The sequence below is a fragment of the Scomber japonicus genome, chromosome 13, assembly GCF_027409825.1.
Source record: "Scomber japonicus isolate fScoJap1 chromosome 13, fScoJap1.pri, whole genome shotgun sequence".
NCBI classification, from domain to species: domain Eukaryota; kingdom Metazoa; phylum Chordata; class Actinopteri; order Scombriformes; family Scombridae; genus Scomber; species Scomber japonicus.
In genome coordinates, this window is record NC_070590.1 from 23,813,776 (window position 1) to 23,837,187 (window position 23,412).

The 23,412-nt window shown below is 40.9% G+C and overlaps 1 protein-coding gene across 1 annotated transcript in view; it reads left to right on the top strand.

Moving 5' to 3' along the window:
- The first annotated feature begins 1,332 nt into the window (after nucleotides 1-1,332).
- specc1 (sperm antigen with calponin homology and coiled-coil domains 1) overlaps nucleotides 1,333-23,412 on the top strand; it is a 61,380-nt gene continuing 39,300 nt past the window's right edge. Inside the window, exons 1-3 of the mRNA XM_053331021.1 lie at nucleotides 1,333-1,411; nucleotides 5,203-5,390; nucleotides 5,506-5,641. Coding sequence (XP_053186996.1) covers nucleotides 5,226-5,390; nucleotides 5,506-5,641 — 301 coding nt within the window. The 5' untranslated portion in view covers nucleotides 1,333-1,411; nucleotides 5,203-5,225. The remainder of the gene's footprint in view (nucleotides 1,412-5,202; nucleotides 5,391-5,505; nucleotides 5,642-23,412) is intronic.

A 23,412-nucleotide genomic window follows, 5' to 3' on the forward strand; every position in this document is an offset into this window, starting at 1 on the left:
AGTGTTTTGACAGCATTTAAAGGACCAATGTGTAGGATTTAGTGGCATAGTCAAGAGATGCAGATCTTAACAACTGAATAACCCCTCATCCCCGACCCCACCCTCCAAGTGTGTAGAAGAATAGCGGTCTCGAAAAACACGAAAGGCCCTCGCTAGAGTCAGTGTTTTTTTTCTTCTAATTACTACTGTAGAAACAAAGCGTTGCATCATGGCTGGCTCTGTGGAAGAGGACCCACTTCCTGTGTAGATAGTAACAAAAACACAAACATTTTTTCAGGTGATTATACACTAATAATTATGAATCTGAATCAGCCCACAGCTCACTTCAAATCACAGTTAAGATCTGTATCTGCAGCAGAGTGTGAAACAATATACAGTGCCTTTTTTTAATATTCCTGAACTGTTTCTCAACTTGTTGCAGCGCCCTTTTTAAAAAGCAGTTTTTTGTGGTGGAGTAGGGGTGTGGTCAGACCACGTTCCACAGTTAGCCACTTGCCACAAACTGAAGTCTGTTTCATGTCGGCCCAGAGAGCAGTACGCTCGCTGCCCACATGCTCTACAGCCTTTGCATGCCGTAGATTGTGGGATCCAAATTAGACCAGTATGGTAGAGCGTAAAATGCAAGCCCCTCCACAAATGACCCACCCTCAGATTAAGAAGTGTTTCTGAGACAAGGAATGGCTTTGTCAGTGAAGTGACCTCTGTGTGTGTCCAAACAGCCTACAGATGGTATGGAAATAAAGAACTCACAGCAGCAGTCATAAATCAATCTTTATTTTTCACAATCTGCTTTAATTTAGTCGGACGTGAACCGGACATGGTGCCCAAATATTTCACTAAATCAGCACAACTTTGTACAGCTGTGGTTTTTAATTTAAGAATACAGTGGAACAGTCGTGTCTCGCCCACAAACCACACACAAACACATGATCCCAGGTTAAATCACATCGAAAGCCACAGCCCTGAGGACAAAGTACAGAAACTTGTATTTCTAACAGCAGCAGTTCAGGCTGTGTGATCACTCATTCTAAAAAATCATTACCCTTATTGGCTCGGTGGTGTCAGCGCCTACTGCTCCGTTCTCCCTTTTCTTGCGGTGAGTTTTTCACAGAGTGAAAGTCTGGAAAAACTGTGAGAGGAGAAAAACATGCCCATAGCCGAGACTCTGTGCCTCTCTTCCTCTTTGTATGAGAGAGTGAAAGAGGCGACGGCGCGCACAGCACAGCGGTTGGCAGCCTGCAGTATTTCCTCATCCTGTCTGCTGTATTTGAGGCAGTTGCTCCTGACGCTTCATTTTCATCCTCACGCTCTCGCCGTAGCACTCACCAAAAAGGACAAATATTTTTGGTCAGTTGTGCTTTAGGGCACTCAGGCAGAGGGCAGGCTCCCAGGACAGCATCCAGTACTACACGTGAGTGAGCTGCACCACTATTTATTTGTTGTTTTTTTTACATTTTCTTTAGCATTTTCTCTCTGACACCAATCTGCCATCACATCTCAGATGATCTTCATTGTTTTACAACTTTATAAGTCGAGTTTATTTTTGGATTTCATATAATTGGCAACCGTTGGATAAGAAGAGGAAAGTTTTGAAATGGGAAAAACTGAAGTCATTTTTTTTTTTTTTTTTTAAATAATAGGTCGGGAAGAAAGCAACTGAAAACATCTGCTGTGTATATTTCTGCCAGATTTCGCACATTTCTGTCAACCACTGAAAAACGTCTTTGAAAGGGGATTGTGGCCTGGCCTCTGTGCAAGAGTTGTATTTACTTTTACAACACCAGTTAATAAAAGGCCGCCCTATTTGAGCTAATATTATGCTTACAGGATATTATATTTAGGTGTATGTTGGCCCTTAAAAAAATCACCCTTTAACCACTGAGTCAGGCAGGAAAGAGCAGATGAGGATGTGATGACACATACCAAAACATCTTATATCCTCATCACAGCTGTAAAGCAGTAGTTGGTTATGCTTTGTTGTGTGTTGCAGTGTTTAAAACCTATTAAATGTTATTCTCTGTGGATGGAATTTAAAGCAGTCTAGTCTCACCTGACTCCATTTTGCTTAATTAACCACAGCGTGTTTTGCATTCAGCACAGGACTGCAGTTTCCCCTCTCGTCATTTTGAAGGTGTGTTTAAATGACAGTGACAGGATGTTGGTTGGCATACACAGAGAGTCTGATGTGTGACAGATTTGCTCCATATTCTACACCCTTACACTGAGGTAAAGTGCTCACGGCCCATCCTGCTCTGCATTTAAGGTCAAAGAGTGGTCAGGACTGGTTAGCTAGGATTTCCCTATGTGATCTGAGGCTGCATGTGGTTGTGGCAAACAGAGTCGGCCAAAATACATATCAGTGCAGTGAATGCATGCAAAATGGTATTTCCTCTGTAACTCTTACAGTATATATAGTGGGTTTTTAAAGTAAGAGTAATTATTGGTTTTGACTCAACTTCTGCCCCTGTTTTGCTGGACAGTCATTCTACAACAGGTTGCCCCTTAAATTTATGATACATCTTTTTTTAGTGAAAGAAATACAAGTAACACTCACTCTAAATGCTGGAGCTATATTTATGTGAGCTCTGAGAGGTAAATTGATATATTGCAATAGTTTGCTCTAGTTTATCTAGCACTAAACTAAAATTTCACTAAAATCAAATTTCACACACTTAATGAAGCAGTGTGTTGTTTGACAGGTCAAATTTGTCGACCTTTTCAATCTGTTGACTTGGTCTGAACTGGTGAGATGTTTACATTGCGTGTCAGTGCTGATCTTCCTTGTGTGATGAAAGCATGTTGTCCTTTCCCCCAGGGTTGTATCAGATCAGATGATGTGTGATAGTTTCATCCAGGCCCAAACTGATAACTGTCGCCTGTTGGTCTTCTTCCTTTCTCTTTATCTTCTGTCAGCAGTCGAGTCCAGCAGCAACCGTCAAGAGTTTCTGAGAAAGTCTTCTACTACTCCGTCCCAAAGTCAGCTTTTACATTCATCTTCCTGTTTTTGAAGGCAATATAATTAAGGCCGATAACAACCTATTACTTATGGCTGTGGTGACCGCAAATTATATTTAGTTTTCTAATTTTGGTATTTTTAAGAGCAAATTCCCATATTTAACTTTTTACCAGCCTTGCTTAAGCCAGATGTCATCATTCTACATGTTTGTGTTGTTAGACAGTGTGAGCTGTAGTTTATGTAAAAGGCAGTAAATGTTGTTGAGTCGCATTTACAGAGACATACCCTCCTCACACTGTGTAACATGAACAGCTAGTTCATGTTTAAAATACAACCCGCTGTCTCTCTCAAAGACATTTGGGTTTTTAACTAGGCCATTATAAAGTAAGTGGGACACAGTTCTGGCTCTTGAGAAATTGGCCTCATATCTCTGCAGAGGGATGTGGAGAGGTCATATCTGCAGAACTGAGTCCTGTTGAACGAACCTTGCTGTGGTCCAAAGTAGGTGAAAACAAAGACCTAATCTTTGCAGGCTTTACTTCACATCACGTGTTTGGTAGTTGCTTAGTTCCCTTCACTTTCAAAAGGAACGTATTATAACTTAAAGTGGGACATCCTCAATTTTGCCTCACTTCCTCATTTAGCCTGGACAGGTTGAGAAGCAGGTCAAACGTGGTGCAGTGGCCGTGTAAACTGATCTGAGGGGAGGTGAGGCATCACAACTGAGGTGTTGAGCCACCAGGCCGGGCAGGAGATAGTCACAAGATCTTGCCTAGAGAGCTCTGAGTATCATATGAGGGGCCTGCAGAGAGACACATGCTCTCACTGAGGCAAGTGCATACAGTGTGTTCTTTATCAGACAAGTCCCTAACCACAGGCAAACAATCTCTAACATTGCAGCATAAAATGCATGAAGCACTCGTTGTCCTCTGTGGTGAACATTTTACTGATGTGGATCCTCTGTATGTTCTGTAAAAGTAGTCACATTGCCACATTGCTCCTGTTACCCATAATATCATTGGTTGCAGGTCTGCTGAGTATTATTAACTGCAGATTTGGAAATAATCTGAATTGTTCTGCTCTCAAATGTTGTGCTACATTTGCAACCTTACAATCATCCTAGCAAATGAAATAAATATAAATAGTTGGTAGCAGATGAAGAAAAAAAAATCCTGCCCGTCCTGCCTGACAGCCCTGTCCTTGGTTAACTCGTGTGTTCTTGCAGAGACTAGAGGCTATCTCCATTAACAGCCCCATGCCTCTCAGAGCCCTGATCAATGACTCAGCCCGTCCTCTGGGAACTCCAGAGCTCTTTACCAGCGCACACTCTCCGCGCTTAAGTGCACTCCCGCCTACTTCCATTTCCTTCAGCTACTCTCTGCCCAGCTGAGTACATTTCCTCCTGGACATCAGATGTACACCTTCAACAGTCTCTGTGAGCACATCCTGTAGGAGATGGAAAAATATGCTGCTTTTTAACTTTATTCTTTACAAAGAAATGACAGCCGTGGCTGTATCTGGCTGCATACTTGTAACTAAATCAGTGGAGAGATACTTCTGCTTGTTGGTCAGTGCTGCTAGTTTGAAATAATCAGATAAGAGATTGTGTTCTCTCTCCTCCCTCTAGCAGGAAGTAGTTCAATGCTGTTGTTCCTGGCTTCACCTTATCTGCCCTCAGAGGCAACTCTTGTCTTGTATATTTTGGATCAGCCACAAATGCCACCAGGCAGTGGTAATACCTTATAGCCTTGTTATTCATACCAAGAAAAGGTAATGCTATTATTCTGTGCTTCCCCTGCACTTTTATACATGTGTGGTCTTTAAGGGAACAATACTGTTTTTGACCCACACCTATGTCTTGCTTATAAAATATTTGAATATATATTATTTTGCAGTGCAGATAATTTTCTTGAAATATTTAGATATATACTGCCCCACAAAGGAAATAAGCAGAAATTTCAGCTTTTGTCTAAATTGATCATTGGTAATTGTTGCTGTAATATTACTATGTTTTTTTTTTTTTTTTTATTAAAATGAACTATTGTAGTGAAGTTACACATAAAGTTTGTTCAGTGAAACATTCAGAGTATCTGTGTTCTGCCAAAATCTGCCAGCGGGGCTCTTCTGCTGTACTCTAGTGAATACTACCGAATATCAAGCTTTTATTTTTCTTTAGGATAACCTTTCAAAAGTTTGTTATTCAATAGTTTCCTCTTTTCTCTCTCCTCTGGTCTTCTCTCTCTCAGGTGTAGTCAGCTGACACGCAGCCATGATGAGAGCGGGCCCCACCAAGGTGGGGCTGCCCAAGCCAGGGCTCCAGGAGCGGGCTAAGCAGACCTCCTTTGCACCCTCCTCCTCCTCTGCCACCACCTCTACAGCCATGAAGACCTCCAGATCCTCCAACATGCTGGCCTCAGACCAGCGCCTCAGCAGGGTGAGTCGCATACACAATGTAGTCTACTGTGATAAATGGTAATTGAAATATATCACTACTGTAATATTATTAGATTGATGTACATTCTTGGTATTAACAGCTGATGTGTTTCTAGCTGAAACGAGCCAGCAGTGATGATGCCTTGACAAAGCCTGTGCTGGGAGCTGCTGCCTCTGGCTCCAGGATGAAGAAAACAGTGACCACCGGAGCCATCTCAGATCTTGCTGAGGCCCGCCCTCGCACTCTGTCTGGTAGGGGAATACAACTCATGTCAGATATTTAAAATAAATCAAATCTCTAAAATATAAATCATTTTAGAGATTTGGTTTGATGTACAAAAACATAATATAATCCTGTAGAGCAGCAAACAGACCTATAATCTTCGCAAATTGCGGATGTGATTTGTACCTGTTCTGTATCAGGGTTAAGAGATCATTGCAGTATGAAAGTTGTGCAACTAACAACTTGTGACCACTAGAGGGCCACAGCACATAAGTAATGGTACCATGGTTACAGCTTCCAGGTGCTTGTTGCAGCTAGCAGCCAGAGAGATGCCTCTCTTTGCCCATTACTCTCTTTTTTCTTTTGTCTCTTTCTTCGTGTTTGGTTGGCACCGGTGGGGTGCAGGTGGCTGTGGACTGCGGTTCTCAGGGTTTCAGTCCAAAAATGAGAGACTGGACAAATTCATAGTGTGTTTTCCAGCCAACATCTGCTCAGCCATGTGAACAGCAGGCTATGTTTTGGATGACCAATAAGGAAAAATGAACTCTTTTGTATCCAAAAGCATGAGTTGGAAGATGAAGCCGGGTATATTATTGGCTGGTCTTCTGCTGTTATTTGGCTTTAGAGTGCGACATGTCACATGTCTTTGCGTGTCCCTGTGTACATGTACACTCTATGTTAATGTTCCTTTAGCTCACAGTACTGTATTGTATAGCAGATTTTACTGTATAGTACCGACTACTGAGACTTCATGCAATGTTATGAAATATGCAAATACTGTTTAAGCAAACATTATTTTAGATAAACACTCTACTATTAACCTCAGTGTCAAATATAATTGCACTCTTAAATAAAACATGTTTGAACACTGTTCTTTACCATGGAAACATTTTGTGGATCACAGCAAGCATGATTATGTTTAGGTTTGGCCAAATATTATTGGGAAATTCATGTTAAGTATCCTCTTAACCATCTTTTACAACTTCAAACTAAATTGAATCATTTCCCATGCAGCTTATATTATGTAGATTTTATTCTAAACAGCATTTCACAAAACTATTTCCCATTGTGCTCAAAAGGTCCACATTTATCCATATTTGAAAAGCAGTCTTACAATTCAGTTATGATCTGAAAATACAAGACAAAATTCACTTCATTGCCCTCTGGCCGCTTGCCTTCATACCACGAAACAAACATAGAGAAGTAAAGGTCCCTGCTGTGAGATGCTTTTGTAATTGCTTTATTGAAATTGCATTATTTATACTTGTGCAGTGCCTGTTCATAACGGGCCAATTGCTCAGTATTGCTACTTGCAGTTTTCTTGAGAACCGATCATCCAAACAACAAATCACACTTCAAATTGCTTACAAGCGGTAAGTTATGCATTTCATATGTTAACATTCACCAGACAGCCAGACTGCTTATTCAGAATTTCAACTTCATACAGTACCCTACAGCATCAACAAAGGAGGTCTGCAGCAAAGAATGAATAAATAATATATGATATATTAAATATAGCATTCAAAGAACCAGATTTAGTGGCATCCAGCGGTGAAGTTGCAGATGGCAAAGTACCCCTCCTCCACCCCTTGCCCTTTCAAGGTGGCTGCAAAACTCACAAAAACGCAACAGTATTTGGTTTATCTGTTCTGGGCCACTGTAGAAACATGGCAGTGCTCCATATGTTATATATAAAGGGCATATTCTAAGGTAACGAAGACAACAACTCTTATTTCCAGATGATTATAAACTAATTAAAATGTACTTATGAATATCCATTTCTACCAAGTCCGTTCCATTAGATGCCACCAAAATCTATGTACTGGAGTGAAGTAATATGATTCAGTAGAAAGAATGAATCCTCATCACAAGACAAACTTTTTTAACCTTTTGTAACTATCCTTTTTATTTTATACCTAGTCATTGCTAACAGCTTTCAATGTGGGACAAGGCTATTTCCAGAAACTAAAGCACTCTATCCGAAAGTCATCAAGTGTCTTTTATTCCCAGATTCAGCAGAGTCGCGGCCCTTGAATGGTGATGATCACAATACAATCAGGGATGTGCATTTCAAGCAAAAATAGCCTTCAACTTAATAGCGAACGTGAGATAATCAACTGGCTAGGAACAAAAACATCTGAAGAACTCACACTTAACACTGCATTTCCCAGGGTCCTTGGCAAAATGGTACATACATATATACAGACAAACAGAGACTCCTTCCATTTTAGTTAGATTAATCTAAATGACCAGTGTTTAGCTGTTTGAGGCTGTAAAGGTGTGGTAGATCAAGAATTATACTATCAATATTTATTATGGAGGTTCATTTATGGCTCAGGTGTTGCATGTGAATGCTGAAAAAGTGTGGACACATTATAGAATACTTAAAAGAATGAAGCTGTGTGATGTACTTGAAATGATAATGGTGAGACACATATGAGACAAACACTGCTGCCTTTTGTGTTTGTATAAACACAGTGCTGTTGCTGGGGGTTTGTGCTCCATGACATCAGTGTTTCCTGTGACTGCATCAAACACTTTCTAATCACCTTATCAACAGGATCCCAGGTCCTGATAAACACTTCTTACATGTCTCGTGTGTTGGTATTGCACTTATGAGCTCGGTATGTAGGGCAAATATGGCAGTTGATAATGATTGATGATGATGATGATTTTTTTTTTTTGTAGTAAATATTTTTGTTTACAGCACATTATTGTAAAATCCTCTGTGAGGGCGATAGCTGCATCTGTTTACGGCAGCCCATCCACACACACTGTGTAGATGCTGTGCTCCAGTGAAATTCTTCTTCAAAGGGCTGTTGTGCTGAAGCGAAGATAATTGAATTCTATTTGACAAAAGACTCCAGAGGAGCTGAGAAACCACGGCCAAGTGAGGCTCTCGCTTCTTTCAGAGACAATTAGACTATGATCAGCTTCCATTGGATTTGGTGCTAATTAACCAAAGTTTGTTTTTTCAAAGTGTTTTCACAACCAAGGACAAGAAAACATTCACACTTTGCACTGTGCATGATGAATTAATTACCCTTCACGTAGTCGGTCTGACCTAGTTTTGCTAGCCAGTTCTGGTAGTCGACCAAGTTGAGGGCAGGAATCTTGTTAAATAATTCTTTATCATAAAGAAAAACATCTTTTAAAGATGGCACAGTGTTGTGATGCTGTTATATATTGTAAGTTATGCTGTCTGTCTTCAAGGCGGTATATAAATAAACTGACACTATATTGAACTTGTTTTGCATTCCAGTTGCTTTGCCATTAGAGCAGAAGCAAAATCATTAGTCGTGGTATTTCAAGGTGTTTGTTTTCCCTTTTAAAAATGCACCCTTTGGGTTTTAGCTTTGAACTAACTAACTTTATTCCCCTTAGGTGAAAAATATGAAAAATATTGATGATTTGATCCGATCAAATGTATTTTATAATAAGTAAGTGAGTAAATGAGTAATTTCACTGAATTATTTCATACTACACAAGCTCAAACATACTAATAGGAATATTCTCCCCTTGCTTTACTTGACATGATTTTCCCATCAGTCCTGCTGTGTTGTTCTGCACCTGAGTCAGGACTTTACACCTGTGCACATCAGAACATATGAGGACAGACAATGAATGTATAGGTCAAACAGGTTTAGAAAATCAAGCTAATCAGCAAGTGGAAAATCAAAGCCAACCATGCATGCAAGTGGTGACAATTATTATTGAACCTGTTTAAGTCAATAGTTAGTCACTGAATCTGACCTGAGAGTCCTTCTGACGTATCCACACAGGGGAAATGTCATGATTTGAATATAGATTGGGGTGGTGATCTGTGGTATCTCTTTGATGTTGAGATGTAACAATCTGAAATGAATGTTTGTATTTATTGATATGGAGATGAAGAGAAGTGTCAGCAATCCATAATTTGCATTTTGACATTTTGGGATGAACACATTCAGTGGAATGCTGAGGTGTGTCTTCAGGTGTGTCTTCAGGTGTGCCTCTGTGATATTGTCACCCATCAGCGTTAACAGGTCCATCGTAAACAGACCAGTTTTTCCCTAGTTGATATGTGACATTCCACACTTACAAGGAGCAGTCAGGACTTACTGGGCTCTGAGGCGCACTGCAGCAGAGCTGTCATCATACCTGTCAGCCAGTAATTGAGTCTTTTCTCAGAAGTCATCCAAGCAGATTTTTAAGCTAGACTGTGGATGCATAACAGAATCCTGACTGAGCTTTCAAAACATACTTTTCCTAAAGTTTTATGGCGTAAGGAGCACTGTCCTTTGTTTTTCTCGACAAAAACATCCACCAGATCTTGATATGGCGGCCTTAAATTTGTTTACTAGCGGATCTTGACCATGGATGTATTACAAAAGCTAACTAGGGCTCCTCTGCTCAGCCTTGCAGACAATTTTTCCCAGTGGTTACTGCATTGAAAAATCCACCTGCGGCTCAAGAAGCATTTTCCCCATAGACCACCATTGTAAAAGAGACATCTGTAAAACTACTGACAGGACACCTCGAACTGCAAACAAGATCAATTATCACTCTTTTTATGATACATTTTTGATCCATGGAGGTTTTATATTTGTAGTACTTTCCTTGAGCTGAGAAAAGCAGTTTTAGCAAGCAATTGTTATTGGACTGAATGGATACCATTTTCAGTCCAGTATCCAGTTCTGTTATATCACACCGACATTGTAATGACACTCTTATCGACTGAACTTCTCATGATTTTTTTAAGAAATCTATCCAACTTATAAACAATGAGACATGTGCATACAGTTAGTATGCTCCAAGAATCGATTTTCTCAGCAACCATTCATCTGATTGACACTTGGCGGGCGTACTGCTAAGGACTCCAGGAAGTGAAGTGCCCAGTGCAAAGTTATTTGGATAAGTGGCTCTCGAGAAAGGTGCCAGCAGCAGTACCAGAGGCATGTTCTGACCAGGCATATTTGAACAGGAACTGGATTAGTTTAGACAATCAGTGGTAAATGTAGAAATGAGGACTGCAGTGATGAGATGCATCTTTTCTTTTTAAAGTTTTATCAGAAGTAGGTCAAATATGCCTGAGGTATTGTGCATACATGGGAAAATGAGGAAACAATCAATATAGCATATTACTCATGCTAATCCATGCAGTTTTTTAAAATACTGCAGCACTGTGAGGACACAGCATTGTACAACATTTAGTCAAATTCTGATTAGTGTCACATTCAGTCTTCAGCCATGAAACTGATCTGCAGTACCATTTTTTTCTCTCTAGATGAAATCAACCGAAATTGCTCACACTAGATAGAAACTACCATTTTTATTATAATTTTTTGAAAAAAGATTTACGGTACCTTCTCATCTCCACTTCCAACTAGATATCAGCTATGCAGCTTCAGGCTCCACACTGCGAGTGACAGATTTCACTGGAGTCACTGCTCTTTCGAGATTAAAGGCTTTTGTCTCGCTAAAAGACTTCAAAAGAATGTCTATAAAAAAATAAGATTCAAGAACAGTTACTTTTATACGTCTCTTAGGTGTTAAAGAATGTAATTGCAGAAAGTTAGATAGCTGTATAAAACATCAAAGGTCGCCAAGAATTGAAATCTACACAAGTTCATTCATGGAGAGTATTGGCTAAAAAGGTCAGCTGACTGATAGTCTGACCCCACCCTTGCTTGCCCTCACAGCATGCTGCACTAATGAATCAAAACTGTTATTTTTGCTAATGGGCTCTTGTCTCTATCCCAGTTGGCACTTTACCAACTCTACCGTGCTGTCAGACAACGGGTTAAAAACCCAGCCTCATCCTGATGACTTATTTAAAACACCTCATCATTAATTCAGTAAAGCTTTCACTAGAAGAGGTGTCCCTGCGGAGTGTGTGAGGAGAAGAGACAGAAGGAGATAAGACTGTCCTGCTCTATAAATAACAAGACTGTTGGGGGGGGGGGGGGGGGCATAACTTTACAAATGGGCACCTCATTGACAGGCACTTAATTTCACCCCTGTTCAGTCCATGCTTTCATGCTGATCGGTAATGTTTGGGTGAGCAGAGTTGATCTTAAAAGTCTTGAACATACATGCGTTTTAGTTCACCTTCTGCAACGTCCTGCTCTTACATTTTCAAGTCAGAGGTCATTCAGGCACAAATTAGTGAGATGTTGAGTGATACCGTTTCAGTGGTGATACCTCAGCTGATAGATTGGACCTGTGTGCAGCGCTGGTATCACAATATATAACAATGACTGTCACAAGAGATTCTAAAATATGATATATTGATATTTGTTCAATATATTTGTAATATAAACATGTATATTCGAAAGCCAGCAAGTGATGGAGTTAGATTATTCGCTATATGTGAGATTTGCTAGAGCCACCAGATGGACTTTTATATTCCCCAATTTATCAACCCATAGCTTGTGTATCTTCCCTATTCACAACTTTCCTGTCAGGCAAAAAAGAAAAATGAATGTACGATGCTAGTGTTGGTTGACCTCTGTGAACAGCCACGGCGAAAGATAAGCAGAGAAGCTGACGCAGTACAGGAATATAACGGACCCAGAGTTTTGTTACTATGCACAACTCAGACGACAGACTCAGCCGTAACATGTGTTCCCAGCGGGGCCCCATCTGTCTGTCTGCGTCAGTGTTTGGGAGGCAGCGGGAGGGAGAGGTATGGTCCTTTAGCTCCTCATATCTGTCAGATGAATTAATCAAACATGCCTCAGTCCACCAGGGAAGCGCCTCAGCCTGCATAAGCACTCAGCCATGACAGACGCACACTGACACAAGCAGTAAAGAGACATATAGTAAATGCTTACACATGATGATAAATTGGCAAGCAAAAATTACAAACACCTTTACCTTTTATGTGTCCCATAATGCCCCGTGCATCACTAAATATGTCTAAATATCTACTACAATGTAGTACTGATAATGCACTCCTCTGTTTATTATGCAGGCAGTGTAAAACGGATAATGGCAAGTGGGAATAGCTTTCCTCCTACTCACTACAGTGCACCAGAAGGGTTTTGCTTCAGAATTAACACTGTACACTGCATCTGCTGCCTGTATCTGGCCTCAGCTCAGACATAAACACACCTGGTCTCTTTTAGGGTTTGTTGACCAAGAGTTTTGGCATCAACTTTGAAAATTCCTCCCTTGAGAAGCTTGTGACCCGAGCGAGTCCCCTAAAGTTGCACGACAAAGAGAAATAGTCCTGCCAGATCTTGAAAGAGGCCTGTTGGGCCCACAGAGATGGACATCCTGCGGTGAGGAGAACATTCTTAGCTGGATTAAAGACGTGTTTGTTTACCAAGGTGGATGTGCTGCTCCAAGAGGAAGAGGGATGAGAATACAGAGAAAGGAAGACGGGAAACGCAATAGTTTATGCAACATTCATTGGATCTGTAAAGAGGCTTGGAAGTGGCAGCGTGTTGTAGGAAAGGGTTGAATATCCAACCTGACGTGGGTAGAAGAATGCAGCAAACTAGACCTTTCTTACAGCTATCTGAGATTTTTTTTTTTGGCTGGAGCTGGAGAGTATTTTGCGCATCAAATACAGCTACAAATTTAAATGGCTATTCCTTTATTATTCTATTTATTCAGCTGTGAGCGTAAAACTGGTAGCTCTGAGCTTATGCAACAGAGAGACTCACACTACTAAAAATATCAGGGTTTATCTGTGTCAAGTGTGGCTTTAAGAAACTGATGATGCAGTCAAGAATCATTTTCATTTCTGATACCCAGTCCTTCTTACAGATTAGCGCCCTTGACTGATAGAGCGCTTCTTTTCAGGCCATCACAGCAGAGCGTGCTATATCATAGAAACCTTGAATAGTCATTATATAAATAATAATGTGGGTGTGGTATGGTATTTCTAGAATGTTATGTCAATCGTCAGTTTTAATTTGCAAAATAATGCGGTTATAATTTCTTTGGTTTCCTGTAACTGTTGGGATGAATTTGATTTTGGCTCATAAATAAAATGTAATTCTCTTATTTCTTTTTTCTTTTTTTTTTTATTAATTAATGACTGCAATCTGCCTGTAGCGTAGTACTGCAGTTTTGGACTTCCTTCTCTTTTAGTCAGACTTCCAAGAGGGTTTCACAATGATTTTCCTGATAGTTGCACTATACACACACACACAAAAATACAACACTGAAAATCGACTAGACCAAAAATGACGAGTCATACTCCCTTCCAACTTGGTTTCTCCCTGTAGCGCTCGCCATCATGAATATTTAACACTTACATACACTGTGAATGAGAAGAGACAAAAAAAAAAACAACCCAGTGTCCTATTAGCGCCACACAAGCCCACCAAAAACCAGCACACACACACACCCCCTCCATCCTCATACACATGTACTGTAGGCACACTCACATACACACATAGTATTGTTTCCTGCTGGGTGCGCTGCGGGGGGAAATGATATACGACGCCTGGGGTGGCCTCTTATCCCCTTTACCCACTTACTAAGACTTTTGTTGTGTGTCTGTCTGTCTGTCTGTCTGTCTGTCTGTCTGTCTGTCTGTGTGTCTGTGTGTGTGTGTGTGGGCAGGAGAGACTTTGTAAATGGTCCCAGCCTGCAAGTTCTCTTGAAAACAAAAGACAAGAGCCGCACTGTCACCCCGTGCCAAAAAATAAAAAAAATAGTGCCTTTCCTTTCTTCTAGCTCCTCTTTCCTTCCTTCCCCTCCCCACCCTCATCGCTCTCTCTCCCTTTCCCTCTCTCTCTCTCTTTCTCCCTCTGTATATTCACTTGTCCTTTCAGTACCAGTGAGAGGGACGGTTCATCTCACCATTGTTCAACTGGTATTGGTGAGAGTAAACTGCCTGGCAGGAGTGGGAGGAGGTGTGTGTGTTAATGTGTGTGTGTGTGTGTGTATGACCAGGGAAGCCACTCCCCCTCTGAGCTGATTCCAGTCATCACAGCGATAATGAAGTGCACACGACGCTGCCTGCCCGCCCGCCTGCCTGCCAGTGTGACATACTGTCACAGTCCTGGAGGACACGCATACTCGCACACATTCACACACACACTTGCAGGCAGTCACTGACAGGACACACAGCCTGCCTCCTCTAACACATGCACACAGACACACAGACACAGTCCTGGGAAGGAGTGGAGAAAAGAAGACAAGAAGGAGGGAAGAACAAGAAGAAATTTTGTGTTTCTTATGGTTTTCCCCTTGACTGTGACTGAGCGGAGGTGATTGTGGGTGCTGAGCAGATACGACAACCCAGACTCCCACACGCTCCTAACTCTCCCCCCGCAGCCACGGATTCTTGGATTAGTCCGCCCCGGTGTGGAGTGTGGGAGTCGCGGAGCGGACCAACATGGGGAACCAGACGGGGAGACTGGAGGAAACAGAGTCAGGTCTGCTTCTGTTTGTATCGTGGTTTTCCTCAGCATCACTTATCCCTCCTTGTCTGTTTTTGCCTTTCTCTTTTGATTTAAAAGGCGAAGACAGACATTTGCCAAACACAATAGATTTGTGCTAATCTCCTGTCATGTCAGATCTGAGTACATCTCTGACAGACAAGTCCTGACTAATGAGTACTGACTAAGATGCGCACCAGCAGAGCACTGACTGATGAGCACTGATGAATATGGAGTTATGAAAGCTGACTAAACGGGTTAGAAGTTATTTGTTCAGCTCTGTTCTTGCACCATTAATATTTCTGAGCATGTCAATACCTTAGCGGATCCACTGTGTTGTGTTACTGTATTCAGTGAGCACAGGTTCGTTTGTGTGTATACATTCACTACTGTGTGTAGATGTCAGGAGCCGGGTAGAGCAAAGTGCTGAGTGAGATCCGCCCGACTGTAAGCATGAGGGAACCTGCCAGAGGAGATGGTATCATCAGTCTCACGCTCACATCCCTCCACTGCCCCAAGCTCACTGCGCCTCCCTAAGATTTCCATTTCAAAGTCCCTCTGAACTGCACTCAGCAGCAACTTCCCACTCATCGAAAGACAAGCAAGCTGCTCTTCCATGTCTGCGTAACCTCTCCGAATTTCTTTAACAAAACGAGCATTTGCATGTTAATATACGCGTGCTTGTGAATGCACAGGGCCTCCTTGTATTTGTACACACCTATCTGTAAATGCTGTACATGGAGGTTTATCATTTTTTATGGTGCCATGTGATTATGTTTGCATGTTTCTGTCTCAACAAATATAGATAATGAATAGACCAGAGGCAGGTGGCATGTTAGGGCAACATGCAGAGTCACACACACACACACACACACACACACACACACACACACACACACACACACACACACAAAATACAATGTTTTTTGTTTTTTTTTAATCTGCAGTGGGTGTTAAGCTGTATCATTTCATAGCAGTGATGTGTGTTGCTTGAAGATAGAGAGAGCACAGTAGGCTCAGATCGGAAGGCAATGGTTGCAAGCTACTGCATGCTTGAAAAGATTAGCTCCCAGTTTCATCGTTCATCCCCATGCATGCACACACACACACACACACACACACACACACACATAGAGAAAAGAGTGCACAGTTAATTACACACAAAAGATTGTTGAGTCAAAGAGGAACAACCAAGAAGGCAGATATTACTTCTGCCACCTTGCTAATTATCGTCACTAAGCAGAAATGGCCTGCTCGTTGATAAATATCACTCTTGGTACAGAATAATTATAAGATTAAAAATAAAATGAGAGTAAAAATATTAACTGAGCAACTGAAAGCACACCACCATGGTCACACTCTGTATAATCAATCATCTTCTCCGGGCTATGAAAAGCATTTAAACTGTATTCCATGATCCTTGGTCCAACCTCCCACACTCCATCATGAAATGAACTCTTAACTCTTACTCTTATAAATCCACTCTCCGTTTTCTTTAATGAGCATCTATAATAAATTCTAAGATGGGTTGAATTGAGGGTAGCTCGTCCAAGTCCAGTTACCCTCAATTCAACCATTCTTGGATAAACATGACCTGGATGACTGAGAATCTTCACAGACCTTTATAGCAAATTAGAATTAATCATGAAATTGTTCGATTTTTCATCACGCCCATTCATGACATGAAATTACTGATCCAACAGCACTCAGCCTGAGGACACATAGAATCTATTTTTCACCTGAGGTATTCCTGTTTTTTGACAAGGCGGTAGTATAATGACAAGCATCAACTTTTTAACCTTTTAACCGAAGACAAGGTTTTGATTAGCCGTTTTGCTCCAGTGAACAGCAGCACAGTAATGGGTAAGAGTATGAAGGGAAGTTTGCACTCTCCTCATTAGTTTTCATTCCACCCAGACGGTGAAACAGCCAGCTGATGTTTGTCAGATTTAGGGCTTGTAAAGTAGAATAACAGTTCTGGTGCTGGAAGCGGGGAAGGAAACGTGGGAACATAGAAGAACTCGTTCAGATTTGATCGATGCTGTTATCTCTGAAGTGGAAGGCTAAAGGAGTAAGCTGTCTGCTGCAGTGATAAGAGGGTCGTTATCAGAACCAAAGTACAACGATGACTACTACATTGAGCCTTCCTGTCTACCCGCTGGCTCACCAGGAGAGCAGCCAAGACCGGAGCCTGTGGTCAGCGTGTTGTCAGCTGTTGATGAATTGTCAGTAAAATATAGTCCAATAACACTGGGTCTATTTCAGGACTACCAGTCAGTTGTACCCATTTTGGTCCCAGGACTAAAGGAAAGCTAAAACGTGTTTGTTCAGTGAGGTAAAATAGATTGTCGTTACTCTCACATGGTCAAAAATGGGAATTTTCACACACATGGTTTCTCCGCCAGTGTGATTAGGATTCTTGAAGGGAGCTGTAATGTTTGAGGACATTGCCAAAAACTTGGAAAAGCTTGGCGATTTTCTTGAAATTAGAGGAAAAGGCTACTATCAATAACTATAACATTGTTCTCTCTGTTCACACTCAGCAACAGAACATGAAGTTACTATTTATATCTGTGCTGGTAAGGGTACAGAAACTGAGCTCAGTCATCTCCATGATACAGACACCCAAGATGTTTGTATATCAGATTGTAACACCATGGTTATATAATTTAACATTTAAATATTTTTCCTTTCTTTTAGAATAGTTTTGTCTGAAATTAAAAAAAACAAGCAAACAAAAACGTAAGGCATTTAATTGTGTTGTTGACAATGACAGAGTCATGTTTGTTTCAGTTCATCTACTTTATTACATATTTTTAAGGACTGTGTGCAGAAGGTACTTGATTGACATCTCCATGAATCTCCTGTTTGCTTAGTTGCATCTGTCAGGGCGGGACAATTATCGCTTCAGTCATTATAATTGGCTCATGGAGTTTGATGACCTCATGAAACTGTCATCATAGCTTTGCCCAACATCAAAATTAGCAAATGTTTAATCAACCAGAATAACTGTGTGTGTGTGTGTGTGTGTGTGTGTGTGTGTGTGTGTGTGTGTGTGTATTTTTAATGATATTTCTTTGCCAGCCCAGATAAGATCCACTTCAGTGTCCACTAGGCAATAATGTCTAGTATTGGAATGGAAACAGTATTTTCATGTAGTGCTCAGGTAGGATTACGTTCTGCATAGCTTCAGCTTGGTGTTCTCCTGTGGTAAGGCCATTTTTCTCCTTTGGTTTCACACATAAACCACACTTGGCCTCCTCTCAGACACACAGTGACATCTGTCTTCCTCTTTCACCCAAACATTTGGGATATTTTTTCATATTAACATTTTTTAGCAGCCCTCTTGCTGACAAATTTATCACCGCATTGAAAATAACTTCCCAAGGCCACCTCTGAGAAGTCCCATTCCTCTCATACAGTGCTAGAGTCTGAACTTGGTTGACTTATGCCAATTAAAACACTTCTAAGGCCATACTGAATGCTTATTTGTCTGCTATAATGTCTGAAGCACTGATTCATTTTGCCTGGCATTTGCAGCTCTCCACACGGAGCAGACTACGACACAACAATGAACAACGAGCCAAAGAATGTGGAAGGACATAGATTATTGTGCCACCTCAACACAATATCGGAGCAAACTGACGTAGAACAGGGATTTAACACGAGGAAGCAAGTTTGTCCAACTTCTGATAGCCAGGACACTGAGAGGAAGTTACATCAGTCATACTTTCCATGGCAGTTAGAGGTTGGGACAGTAAACACACCGGCCATTCCTTTGCTCTTTGTGTTTGCAGAAGGAGGCGTGTGCTGTTTAAATGTCCTGTTTGTGTAACTGAAGACTATAATGTTGATACATTGAAGCCTTCAGGTCTGTGTTTATAAAAACTCATGAATTTAAAGGGGAGCAACCCACAATGTGTGTATGAAACTGACACCTTAAAAACACTCATGCTGGCTTGAACGTGTGAATCGCTAAGCTTGAGTATTGTGTGTTCGATGCATACCAAATCAGACTTGTACTGATGTGGTTTGTATATCTGTCAGCAGCTAGCTGTGGCTTGTCTACAGTCTGGGAATAGTAATGCTGGCCTCTCTGTGTGTATGTTGTTTCTGCTGTCTGCGCTAGCTCTGTTTTTATCTTTAGAACAACAGCCCGAAGACAAATCTTCATCCTCTGAGAGTGAAGTTGAGATTACTGGGCGTCATCTCATTCATAATGTGTCCATAAATTGGCACCATGAAATTCATTAACACATATTTGTGACTATGTGGTGCTGGAAGTTTTGGTGACACAGCAGTCAATGCTGTCCAGATGGTGTGAATTTATAGGTCAAAGTTCATCAAAGTTGAAATGTAAAACGCTTGAAGTTTCATAGGTTTCGAAATGAATTGAATTTGCTTTTAGAAATGTTAGTGAATCCTTTTGTAAATTCGGTATTCTCTCTGTTGGCTATGTTTTAAACTGTGGTTAAATGAAAGGGAGCTTAGTGTGGCTTGAGATTAGAGGTTGACTTTCCATCTCTTATTATCAGCTTAATATTTCCACAAAACATTTGTCCATTTTGTTCAATCCAGGAAAGGGAATCACAAATACTGAAGACATCTGGCAACATGTCTACTTAATGTATAACACAAAGATAGAAATCCTCCGAAGCTTAAAGCTAAGTTCAGAAATACTCACTACAACCTGTTACCCAGTACACATGCTTATCCTATAAACCGACCAGCAATTACATAAAATGGCATATTATTCCTTCAGTGAGCCCTGTGTTAAACTGTTTTCCATTTGGAGAATGAAGAACTTCTCCCCCTCTGTTGGCCAGCTCATGGCCCGTGCTATTGGATATTTCTGTAGGGTATTGGCCCTATAAGTAGTGTAAAATAGTCAGCATATGGATGCTTTGTTAAGAGTCTTAGCATACAGGCCAGTTAAAATGATTCAATCAAAATGATTAAAGGAGCCAAGGAGCTCAGGCCAAGTGGTGCTCTGTGGCTTGCCAGCTCTCATGCTGTACTTCCATGCAGTGCTGCAGAGGAAGCACAGAACTGTTCACTTTTTAGGCACAAAGAAAGTAAGTAAGGATGAAAGTTTGCTGGTCAGACACGATTGATTTAACATTCTGCCTGCTGACAAGATGTCATAGTAGTGAGTCCAGACTAATGTGTAAGGGTGTTTTTTACTGAACCTCCACTTACAGAGGAGGTTGAGTAGTGTTGGGTATACAGCTCTGTATCAGCTTAGTAAATAAGCTTTTATTTGCTCTTTATTTCAGTCCTACAATTATTTTTTTCTGTTTATTAAGTCCAAATGATTTATTAACATTAAAAGTTTCAGCCAATGCTTAAAAATGTCCTACTTTTTCAACTTGCCACAACCAAAACATTTATTTTCCGTCACACAGCTGTATTATTTTTTACTGATTATTGGGTTATCCCAAAAGAAGAAATTTCACCTCAGCTACTGAGAATATTTCTCTCTCATACTTCCTGAGTATCAGTGACTGAAACAGCAAACTCTTTCCTGACTCCTTTTATTGAATAAACTCAACACAAATACTTTCATATTTTGATAATAGAAACCAAATGTTTACAAGTTCTTGCCTCAGTTTTACCTTTTATTCCTTAGTGCACTGAAGGTAAACTCTTATGCAGATAAGGTTTTGCAATGATGTGTTTGCACAAAGAACAACTTAAATATAGTCTACTGTTATCTTTTCATGACAATTGTTGTATTACCCAAGTTCAGGAAGATGTTGTACAATGAAAAATATGATGGACAAGAAGGTATGCAGCAATCTCAGATGTATTTAATTTTATTGGTGAAAATTAGCCAAAAACAGTGGTGGGAGGGGCTTTGTGGAGAAATAAAGAAACCCTGAAAAATCAGTTTTATGGATGTGAAAGTCACAGCTAGCACTCTGACTTTCCTTCCAGTGAATCTCAAACAATTATCCAAAGTTGAAAAATGTTGATTGTGTGATGAGTGCAAACAGCCATTTAAATCCTATTTATTACTTATTCTTTATTCCATAATATCAATTTTGAGACTGATGTTAGTCTTCAGTGAGTCTCTGAAGCTTGATGAAATGGAATATCTGATCACTTCCACTGACTACTGCAAATACAGACACTGTCTGATTGCCCTTGTTTGACACAGGCCCAAGGAGCTTCTATAGTCTTGTATTATCTATTTACTCATTTATTTATCACTTTCCAAATTATACCATGGAAGTTGCTTTTTAGGAATTTTACAGTTAGAATCTAATTAGAGAGTCTTGTTTTCTTGTTTTTTAAGTTGTGTACAGTGTTGTATCACAATGAAATATTATTCTAAACAAGTAGTGCTTTCATGGTTTCCAGTGGCGCATTGGGCTGTTGTGATGCAGCTTACTGTCCAGGCTAATCTCTGCTCAGTCACTGTGGCCGTCATGGAGCCTCAGTTCAGTCTATCTTCCATTCCAGTAAGAGGAAAGGAATGCCTATGCATCCCAGCGCCTGCCTGATGGGCGCCTGTTGACCTATTTCATGCCCTGTCACTTGGACAACAGGAAGGCCAGAAACACAGACTGGGTTTTCTGTCTTTCCTCACTGCTTCCACTTCTATGAAAAACAACGCACCATATTTCCTGGAACAGAAAAGGGAAGACGTGGGAGAGGCAGTGAGAGATTCCCATGTAATGCTTGTTTGTGATGATGAAGCCAGTGCGTCATTTCAGGTGCCAACTCTTTGACACTTGACCACCTGCAGTCATTAATTCATCGTGACTCGTCACCCATGACCCTCCTGTTCTGTAAAGTGAAGAGTCTGTGCACACAGTGCACTCTGTCACCTCTTGGCTGGCAGGCAGGCTGGCTGCAGTTAACTGACTGGTGCTGGACTGTTTCCAGCCACACAACTCCTGATGTGATTTGAAAGCTTATCTTCATTAAAAAGAAAGAAGCCAGCACAGTGCATTAGTGTGATCAGTGAGCTGCCTTCCCATGAAATAACTGAATGCCTTTGGATTACTGGAAGTCAGCCTGTGTAATTCATTTAGATAATTCATTAATCTAAACAATACATACAACTTCATATGCTCAGTCCCCTCAATTAAGTTTATTGAACTTGGCAGCAAATTCGTTATTCTGGCTGCTGTCTAAAAATAATGAATGTAACTTTTGTTCTTAAAGGTGCTGACATATCAGTCGCCTCTCTGCTAGCTCCACTAAATATATGCAAATTTAAGCTCTTCCCATTTATTTTTAAAATATTGTACTTTTTGTTTATACAGTAATATTTGACAATGATAACATGAATACTCATTAGGATGTAGAAATCCACTCACCACTATGTAAACTTGCCTCCTGCTGGCTGGTCGAAGTTTTCAAATATAAACATCAGAGTAAACATTTAGGAAAAGCTGGAGCGGATAAACACCAGCTACTATCCCAACCACATGGAAAAGCAAGACTATCTCTGTGTCCTTCTCTGCAACCATCTCAACATCAAAGAAAACACAGAAGACATGTCACCAAATGCGACAAGAGAGGCTCTTTGCAAAGACTCACAGACCTGTAAACCTAATGCTGAGCTATTCCTGGAGACGTCAGTCAAACTAACCTTAAGAAGGTTATACCTAACTTCCATCAACATATTGACTGCGCCACAAGGCGAATAAACTCCCTGGATCACTGCTGCACATCATTTAAAAACAGCTACAGAGTGGAATTGCTACCCACATTGGGGAAGAGCGACTATGTGGCCATCTTGCTGAGGTCAAAATATGTAAACAAAATACAAGGCATGTTCCCATAGGTGTGAGAGATCAGGAAATGGTAAGGCCAATCAGAGGCCATCCTACAGTCTGCATTACATGACGCAGTCTGGAGCACATTCCAGGATACCACTGTTGACATCAATGATGACATTAATGGATTCACTGACTCTGTGGTGGATTTGATTTGTGAAACAACAGAAGCAACGGTACCCAAAACTACAGTTAAATCATTCCACAGCTAGAAACCATGGATTACCAGAACCACCCAGAATGCCATAAACACATGCACTGCAGCCGACAACTTTGGGCTGCAGTCTGGAAACATTCAATCATAAAGCAGCAGCCTACAATGTAAGAAGAGCAGTAAAAGAGGCGAAAAGGAACTATGGGGAGGAAGTGGAGCTACAATTCCCGGAGGATAATCCCAGTAGCATGTGGCAAGGTCCAAGAGCCATGACAGATTACAAGCCCACCTTCCCACACTCTTGTCAAGTGCTGATGCATCTCTAGCAAGTGAGCTAAACAACTACTGTACTTGCTTTGAGGCCATCGGCAACCAGCAAGCAAAAATAGCTTAATGTTTGTGAGGTTAATGTGTGTGAACACCAAGAAAGCTGTAGGACCAGACTGTTGGTGAGTCCTCAATCTATGTGTTGACCA